The sequence below is a fragment of the Ictalurus punctatus genome, chromosome 3, assembly GCF_001660625.3.
Source record: "Ictalurus punctatus breed USDA103 chromosome 3, Coco_2.0, whole genome shotgun sequence".
Classification (NCBI taxonomy): domain Eukaryota; kingdom Metazoa; phylum Chordata; class Actinopteri; order Siluriformes; family Ictaluridae; genus Ictalurus; species Ictalurus punctatus.
The window spans coordinates 15,802,052-15,812,053 of record NC_030418.2 but is presented as its reverse complement, the minus strand read 5'-3'; the positions used below and the strand labels follow the sequence as shown (position 1 = coordinate 15,812,053).

The 10,002-nt window shown below is 40.7% G+C and overlaps 1 protein-coding gene across 2 annotated transcripts in view; it reads right to left on the bottom strand.

Moving 5' to 3' along the window:
• Positions 1-10,002, bottom strand: part of lzts2a (leucine zipper, putative tumor suppressor 2a) — a 49,840-nt gene that overhangs the window by 3,040 nt on the left and 36,798 nt on the right. For both annotated transcript variants that reach the window (XM_017464854.3, XM_017464853.3), the window contains exons 2-4: positions 3,354-3,884; positions 1,073-1,624; positions 569-838 (exon numbers count right to left, since the gene is read on the bottom strand). In XM_017464854.3, the coding sequence (XP_017320343.2) occupies positions 569-838; positions 1,073-1,624; positions 3,354-3,857 (1,326 nt within the window). In that variant the 5' untranslated portion in view covers positions 3,858-3,884. The remainder of the gene's footprint in view (positions 1-568; positions 839-1,072; positions 1,625-3,353; positions 3,885-10,002) is intronic.

Below are 10,002 nucleotides of genomic sequence, written 5' to 3'. Positions count from 1 at the left end.
CTGCAGTATAGAAACATTGTGCAAAATGTTTCATTTTCGATTCTTGAGTGAAACTGAAAGGGCAGTAATAGAGAGCATTAAATGTGTACTTGAATAGGCTCCTGATAAGCTGGATAGTCTCCCGTGTAAGGGAATGACTGTTTATAGCTGTGATATTATTATAAATAATAACACTTGTTCTGCAGATGTTCTACCACATATAATACAACTATGATTGGATAAAAAAAAAAAGGATGGATGCTGTATTGTAATGTTATTGTAATTGTTGGGAAACAGCTGTTGTATAGGAGGAATAAAACAATTCTGGGCACGATGTTGCTGAAAATAAACAACGAACAGCACTCTGATTCACGCCCATTATATTTTATCCCTTACATAACACACAAAACACATATGAATGATATCTTTTACATTGTTTTTTCCCCCAGCTTTTTGCCTGGTATGGTTTATCCTGTTTTAATATGGCACCATAACTGAAGGGTGCACATTAAACCTAGCATATTTACTTTAACACTATGTTAAGAGTTCATGGGTGACAAAAGAATTTGTAAGCAATGTCTATTCTTACCTCCCACTTGGTCTCCTCCAGACGGGGGCCTAGCTGGTTCTGCTCCCTTTCAATGGAGGCACATCTCTTCTCCAGTGTCTCTCGCTCCTGCAGCAGCTGAGAGAAATCCTCATGCAGCTTCTTCTTCTCCTGTTGGAGCTGGAAGACTTGCAGCTGCAGGACCTGTTGGGCCCGTTGTGTTTTCTGCTGCACCTGCTTCATCTTGGTTGCACAGCTCTGCCTGAGCTCCTCCATCTCCTGCTCACAGCGTTTTTGCTTCTCCTCGTACACCTAAACACCCAGAAACCAGAAATTCAGACATTTCAATTATACTCCAGAATCTGAGAGATTTATCTGTCAACTGTTTAATGATGTATTTGTAACATAAATGAAGAGATTGTGGCATAATCATTTATCACTGTAAACAAGCTATTAACTTGTTCTCTATAGGTTGTATGCCAAGAGTGTGTGTTTTTATGTTTTCACTATTTGTCTGTTTGTGGTTTTGATATGTAGATCACATACCTGGCAGATGGCTGCCTCATTCTCATCCAGGTTGTCTCGAAGCTGCTGCAGCTCCAAGTCTCTCTCTCTCAGCTTTTCTTCTAGCTCACGAATAATGCTCTCATACCCCTCTGGGGGAGCAGGGGAACGTCCACATGAGCCACTGTCTGAGAGTGGCTGGCCTGTGCTCTTGCTGGATGAAGACCGGCCGCTGTCTGAGTTAGTGTGGCCGTGTCCTCCTGTGGGCCGTGTGGACTCTGTGCTTGTGGACAGTCCCTCACTCTGCACCAGGCTGCAGGCAGTGCTGCTGTATGTGGGCAAGCTGGAGAGTGAATTGCGGCCAGAGTCTGACATGCTGCAAGTCTGACTATTGCGAGCGTTGCGACCCCCGTTGTACGAATTGTGTTTCTCTGTGCACAGCATCCCTGCTCCTCCTGGAAGTAAAAGGTTGAGGCTTCCGTGGCTCTCAGACAGACTGCCCCCTGGCCGTGGGGAAAGGTACTGCACAGAGTTGCGGTTCTTGGGTACTACAGGCTTGAAGGCGGTTGGTCGGATTACGACTTTCTCCATATTCTGTAATCAAAAATGTCAGGTTAGTATGAGTGCATGACCAAATAGTGCTGGAGCACTTTTGATGAAGTACATAGCATATCTAACATAGTTAGCATACATAGCATAGCTAGGCCCACTTGAAGGCCACCATGGCACTACTCTCAGGCAGTTATTTTCAGTCATACAAAACCTGGCTCCTATGTACTTGAGTGGGTAGAGACCCACTCAAAATGGATCAACAAGGTGATCCAAGGTTTCAAATGCAGATTTGAAGTGGCTGTTAAAATCTGACAAAAATGTAAATAATGTGTGATCTTAACACGGGGGGAAAAATCAGTTCGCTCTATTTACTGTTTCTTCATAATAAACAGCGAAAAAGTGATCTGTATCTGCACATGCATCAGGAAAGACTGATTATTTAATTTATTTTTTTTACAGGAGGCAGGGGAGTTATATCATACAGATGTACAGCTGCCACGTTGAAACTTACATACTCCTCTATTCATATTTTAAGCAGTTAGCTGTCTCTGCTCAAACCATCTCTGTGTAAAGCCAGCAGATAACATCAAATCAGGCAGCACATTGCTTAATTGCATGCCCACATGGAGTAATCACACTTAAACTGTTTTTTTTAATTTTTTAAATTTTTTTTATAAACTCCTAGGTGAATACACAGAAAAGGTATGAATAAATCACTATACAATATACAGTATATAGTTTATTTACAATAAGAAAAAACTAGCCTGGACACATAATCTGCTTATCACAGGCTGTCCATGCTATCCTTTTTTAATCACAAGGATAAAAACTAAAGCCCTATTCTGACACGATTCAATTTCCATGTGGACCTGGAGTAATTCCAACATTTGCAGGTGTTCCTCTGTGACTTTACTTCTGTCTGGATCAGTAACATTGGTGTTTTTCCCTCTTCCCTTGAAATAAATTACCTACTGTTTTGTTTTTTTGTTTTTTTTACCAACTCTGATCATTTTAGTCCTGTCTGGAGAAACATATTTAGTCACCTAGAATGAGTATACACGTCCACAAAATCATGAATACTCTGGGGGTTTTATGATTCTTCTCAAGCCATCATATCTTTAGAAAGTGTTAAACTGCAATCAAGTGTTGTAGTAAGTGTAGTTGAATATGATTTTGAATACTGTGTGCATGAATATGATGTACTGATAATGAATATTTATTCAAATTTTTCAATATTTTAAACAGTAATGAACATGTAGTTTACTCGTTCTTTGCTGTACAGAGTGAGATTCTAACAGTGACAGTATTTATTACAATATAGAATTTCATAAAACTGAGACCAATCTAGAAAAAATGAATAATTCTGTATGAGAACATGATACCATTTCTGGCCATATCACCAAACTTCATGACCGAAAACTGTCTGATTTCACCCACAGATTTCGGATTATGAATTACATGTAGATGGATTTTAAGGTCACTCACACTGCCTGGATACCTAAAGATTTTTCTCAACCCTTATTGAGTGCCAGTGAGCAGAATTTGGATGGGCAACTGATCAAATGAACAAGTGAACAAAAGTCTAATAATGTATTGGCAATTTTGTCACAGCAGGTACTTCTCAGTCATAAATTAGTTGCCAATTCCACACTGCAAATGCATCATTAAACGAAATTCAAATTTTAGGGATGATATGGATGTCCATTTCAGAAGGACAGACCAACAGCCTTTTACAGTGTAGTAATTCTAAATAAAAAAGGCTGTAACTCACTTTCTCCAGCTTGCCTGAGACAGGGATGAGTTTGGGTGGAGGGCCTCCGATGTTGGTACTGTTCACAGTTCCTCGGCTATCCTGTGTTTCTTCTGTGTCACTGCATGGGCTGCCCACTTTGACATGGTTATCATTCCAGTCACCCACCACCTCATCACTCATGTAACCATAGTTGCCATTGCCGGCAGTCATGAGGGTAGTGGGTTTGTTCTTGATAGGCAGAGGAGGCTGATTGTCGAGGAGCTCCTCCTGAGAGCTGGCCCTGCGCAGTGTGCCCTCCTGCTGCCGGAAACAGCTCGTGGCAGGCAGGGGCTTGCGGAGTCTGGCGCTGAAATCACTGACAGCGCGGCAGTGGCGTTCCTGGTAAGTGCGCCCAGAGATAAGGCTGCTGACAGAGCCCATGGTGCCTGTGGTTGGGGAGTGCGATACAGGGTGACACTGCTGAATATCAACACTGGACTGTGGGTGATCAGAGGGCACGGGCAGTCCCTGAACCAAAGCCATGGCGACTGTGCGCCCAATACACACACTCTGCAGAGATAGAAAGAGAGAAATTATAAAATAAAAATAAAAAAACACAGTGTAGAAACCTTTCAAGAATTATTTTTAGGAAGTTATAACATATAGACCTGTGCACCACTGATCTGAAGGCTTTCAAAGTAATATATGAGCCTTAAGCATTCTTTAAGTTGGAATATAATCGAAATAAAATGATGGAAAAGCAGAATGAACTGGCTGTAAACTGGGTCAGATGTTTGCCTGTAAATGGTATTTAGTAGCATTGGTTATGTGGGAATCTATTATATTTAACATGCAGCTGTATGCACTAAGCTGTGTTGCCATGTGCATCCCATGAAATATTTTATAACATGCTCCCCCAAAAAGGTTTTTTTGTGGTGAACAGGCAGTCTGATCTGGAACAAATCAAATTATTCTACATCAGCCTAACAGATCTGCTCTTCCTGTACTGTGAAATGCACTCATCTGTTTTATATGTTCTACAGCAAATGTAATGACATGAGAAGAACTTTACACGACCAGCTGAAACAATCCTGAGAACCATGTGTCTCATTGACTTTAGTTCCAAATAATAGCCTACTATGAGATCAGTCACAAAACAAAATCGGTAATAAGCTAAACATTCTAGCTCCTTACTGTTCCCCCCTCACTCTAAGCCCCCCGCCCTCCCCACGAATCTCAGCCTAATAGAACTAATCTTTTTCAGACAATGAGAGCTAGCAATTTCTGGAGACAACAGGTGATTCAATATTTAATGTTGAGCAAAATTTCCCTTTATGCATATGAGAAGCAAAGCAATTTGGCAACTACTAATAGGAGTGAGGGACTGTGGTATGTTTCTTCTTCAAGAAACAATAAAAGAGGCAGAGAGAGGTGAAAAGGATAAGGTCACCTATGGAGAGTAAAGTTCCATGCTTTACATGCACATGGCTCCACTAATTCACTCTTTTCTAAAGCTTGATTCCTTCTGGCACCCACCTCCCTGCTTCTGCCCATGCAGGAAAAATTCTTTGCAATTATAAACACAAGACATGTAAAAGATTGAAGGTAAATGGAATATACAGGTACATCTAAAAAAAAAAATTGAATATCGTGGAAAAGTTTTTTTTTTTTTTAAATTTATTTCAAAAAGTGGAATTTTCATATATTCCAGATTCATTACACAAAGTGAAATATGTCAAGCCTTTTTTTGTTTCAATCATGATTGAGGCTTACAGCTCAGGGAAATAAAAAATCCTGTATCTCAAAATATCAGAATAAAGAATTTAGAATACAGAAATGTCGACCTTCTGAAAAGTATGTCAATTTAATACTTTGTCAGAGCTCCTTTTACACGAATTATTACATCAATGCGGCGTGGCATGGAGGCAGTCAGCCTGTGGCACTGCTGAGGTGTTATGGAAGCCCAGGTTGCTTTGATAGCGGCCTTCAGCTCGTCTGTATTGTTGGGTCTGGTGTCTCTCACAGATTCTCTATGGGGTTCAGGTCCCATATCAGGCCAATCAAGCACAGTAATAACATGCTCAGCAAACCAGTTACTAGTAGTTTTGGCACTGTGGGCAGGTGCCGAGTCCTGCAGGAAAAGGAAATCAGCATCTCCATAAAGCTCGTCAGCAGATGGAAGCATGAAGTGCTCTAAAAGCTCCTGGTAGATGCTGCATTGACTCTCGACTTGAGAAAACACAGTGGACCAACACCAGCAGATGACATGGCACCCAAATCATCACTGACTGTGAAAACTTCACATTGGACTTCAAGCAGCTTGGATTCTGGTCCTCTCCACTCTTCCTCCAGACTCTGGGACCTTGATTTCCAAATGAAATGCAAAATTTACTTTCATCATCCCCATGATTGTGGCTGTGTGTACTGAATCAGACAGAGATTAAAGGCTCAGGAAAGCTTTCCAGGTGTTTTGAGTTAATTAGATGATTAAAGTGCTTCTCAGGTCGATATTTCTGCATTATAAATACTTTATTCTAATATTTTGAAAAACTGGATTTTTGAGTTCCATGAGCTGTAAGCCCTAATCATCAAGATTAAAACAAAAAAAGGCTTGAAGTATTTCACTTTGTGTAATGAATCTAGAGTATATGAAAGTTCCACTTTTTGAATTAAATTACGGAATTTTTTTTTTATTAACTTTTCCACGATATTCAAATTTTTTGAGATGCACCTGTATAGCCTTGTAGATTGATTGCAGTTAAAAGTGGTTAGTGAAAAAGTCTGAAAGGTCGCAACCTTAAATCATGTCCATCACCCACTTGACCCAGTGCTCAAACTTCCCAGGCTGCATTATCATGGATCACTACACTCTTTTTATATCCAACTGCCCTTCAACCTTCTAAAACCTCACACCAAACACACCCTCGGTGTTTCAATTCACCCACAAGCATCCATGCATCTCCAGGCCTATGCTCCCTGACCTCGCACATGACGTTCCTCACAAGCCCCATCTCCTTCTTGCTCTCTGACTATTACGCAATGTTAAGTTTCTGTCCTGTATATGTTTTCATCCATCTTGAGTATGAATATGTCAAGCAATTTTTTTTTTCAAGTTTGCAAAATAGATTTTTTTACAAAAATGCACAAATTCTAAATGTCTTTATGCATTGCCAGTCAAAAGATTTTGAATAACACCTTAATTTTTTAATTAAACACCAAGAAATGTGCTCATTTTCAAAGTAATTTAATAATTAACATGTGATTTCACTTAATATGTTCTGAAATCACATGTCAGAGCTGCTTAGGCCTCACCAATTGGGTCCCAGGGCACAAGTCCAAGTTTTCCCCAAAACAAGCACGGGTTATAGTAGTTATAATCCCATAGTTTATGGCCAAAAACGGTCCCATTATAGACATTGACAATAAAAACTGTGTACAACAAAAGGTGCAGGAAGCATAGGGATATATTCACACTACATGCAGTGTGCATGTACCAGGTACCTCGTACCTCCAGGGTTTCGGGGTTTGAACCCTTGCTGAATGCAAGCTGTCCAGTCCCTGAGGGAGGGAAGCAACCCCAAACCATAACATTTCCACCACCATGCTTCACAGTTGGTATGAGGTGCTTCTCCTGAAAAGCTGTCTTTGGTCTGCGCCAAACATGTCTGCTATTACTGTGACCAAACAACTCTATCTTTGATTCATCTGTCCAGAGCAAATTATTCCAAAAGACCTGGTCTTTGCCTATATGCTCATTGGCAAACTGTAGTCTTGCTCTAATGTTTTTATTAAACAGTAAAGGCTTTTTCCTGGCATGTCTCCCGTGAAGGTCAAATTTGTGCAATCTCTTTGCAAGACTTACTAGCATATCCTGCAATGAAATTTGGGGGCTCTTGGAGACCCCTTTTTGCATCAGATGGCCTGCTCTGGGGCTGAATTTGCTGGAACGGCCAGTCTTGGACAAATTGGCAGTCGTTTGAAATCTGCACCACTTGAAGATGATGTTCCTTACAATGAATGATGTATTTCAAATAATTTGGAGATCTTTTTAAATCCCTTGTCAGACTCACAGACATCCACAACCTTTTTTTTCTGAAGGCCTTACAGAACTTTTTAGTTCTTGGCATGATGACATCACACACCTTAATAGCAAAGGGAACACCAAACTCTAGATGTGAACAGTTTAAATAAGACAGGTTCCACCTGCACTCCCTGAGCAGGTTCTAATTGCAATCTCCACCTTAGAATTCGTGCCCCCTTATACATTCTCACCACCCCTACCCAAACAGTCTCACTGAGTCTAGAATAATAAGATTAGTGGAACCACAAAGACTGGCTCCTCTCACTGCTTTTTCCTGATTTGACCTCAGGCTCCCGCTTCTGTTACTGATACTCTCATGAAAACACTCTGCTCCATCACTCTATTTGATCCTCCTTAACATGAAACCACCCCAATCAAATTAAAGAGACCCATTTCCAACAATGAAAGCATCAACCTAAACCAAGGGCTGTGCTATTCGTGAAACAGCACATTTTATACACAAACTTTTCAATAGGACAGAGCAAATTGGCAGTATGTTTGGAAACCGAAAACCAGAGCCATCCATTACCTGGCTGAATACCTGTGTCTCCCATCATATAACAGCATCCATGAAGGTAGGAAGAATTCTCTGGAGATTGTGGGATAGTGACATCATTTTCCAAATTACACTAGTAATAACAGTAAGTGGCTTTAAATCATGATTCTACATTATGTCCCTGTTCAGTACTCAGGTACCATGGCAAAAAGGGTGACCAAGGTCCACATGGGTACTTAGCGATGGTATGGGTCATGATAAAATGACCCAAGTTGGTTATGATAAAATGTGGAATCACATTACCATCCTATACTTTATCTTATTGTATCGTCCGTACTGTACCATACTGTCGAAGGGTGCTATTAGATAGGCATTGCAGTATTATTGCACCCAATGGACTCTCATTAGCCAAACAAAACAAGTCAATTAAAGTCATCCAGTGTGCATTTTTATCTCTAGTGTTACAACAGTGAGTTTGCTGAGAGGAACCATTGCAGGTGTTTCTAATCAAATCCACAGCGCCAGCCAGAGCTGTCCACAGAAATCTTGTTATTATAAGTCTTAATAGCTGCAGCGCTGCCGGAAAGGATTAGCTGCGAGGCGTGAATCTCCCAGGAACCATTCAGCTTCGCAGTGGAAGCTGGGGAAGAATGTGTGGAAATGCCGAGGCTGAGCATGAAACACAGCAGAAGTCTCGATCTTGGTGTTAAAATCCCCACAGCTTTAATCCCATTTGGTCACAGTCACTTCTGCTGAGCCAGGTTGTTTGATGTGTATTCAGATCCTGATCAAAGTTTCTTCCCATGGAAACGTTGGCCATGACAGTGTACTGTCCCATACCACTGTTTGCTCTCTAAACAGGATTCTTGGGACCTTGCTTCTTCAGAGTGGTGCATGGTGACTCATCTACATCTAACAATTAATTTCTCCTAGATAACATTAATGAGAGCACATCCCAGAAACTATAACACTGAGTACTGTTATGTAAGTAACTCAGGCATACCATCACAAATAAATGATGCTTAATTTGATTTTCAATGTATTAATTCATCAGATTTTCAGTGCTAACATCACAAAAAATACAGGTGTGGAAATGCCGTAAACACATTGTGTGCTTCTTATATACCATAAACAGAGAGTTACTCTTAATTATTCATTAAATTGGGATCAATAAGTAAACTGGTCATCTGCGAGTGTGTGTTTTACAGCACTGTGAGGATACTTTGACACTTCGACCTCTTCTAGCATACCAGTTTGTCACTCTTTTATTAATTTACTGTTCCTTGGAGTTCAACTCTGAGTCCTTTTGTTTATCACACTGCCTGTCTATAGGTGATGTTTTCCCATTCTTACCTCACTTTCTTTAATAATTAATTTGTTCCCTATTTCCGTTACTTGGAAATCTTCTTTCACACCTGGCTGCCTATTTCCTGCTAGCCATGTCCTTCTTCTGACTTTCCCACTTCCTATTCCGGTAGCATGCTGTTTTTAGACCATTTGATTCTTCACCACAAACATACACACTCCATCCTGCATTCTACAGCATCCTCTTGCTCGCTTTATCATCTTACTCTATTCTCTGAATTTCTGCCCCTTAAAGTCCCCACTGCTGTAACTAGCAGGTGCTTGGTGTAAATCAGTGACAGGAAGGGATATGAATCTGTTGTTATAGTCCCATGCACACCTCTACATTACACCAACTGCTCCAGAGAGCTCTGACTGGACATCCAGCACTGCGCCTCTTTGCTGCGACTTCCTGCCAGCTGCTCCCCTATTGTCTCCCTCCAATGGATAGCAGCTCTATCTAGGGAGAGTCTTGTTATGATACATTAACAATCTTTGGTTTAAACACACAAAGACCCACACGCAGACAAACAAAGATTTCTTTGCATGGCTATAAACATGCTGTCTCATGTCTGTAAGATTAAACATTGCTAGTGATCTCAACAAAAGGTAATAAAACACAGAACAATGCTGCTTGGTATGCAGAAGGAAATGTGTGCACAGAGCACTACTGAGAGTTACTATGTTTGCTCATATACACTATGTGGCCAAAGGTATGTGGACACCTCATCATCACACCCATATATGTTCCTTGAACATGCTATTAC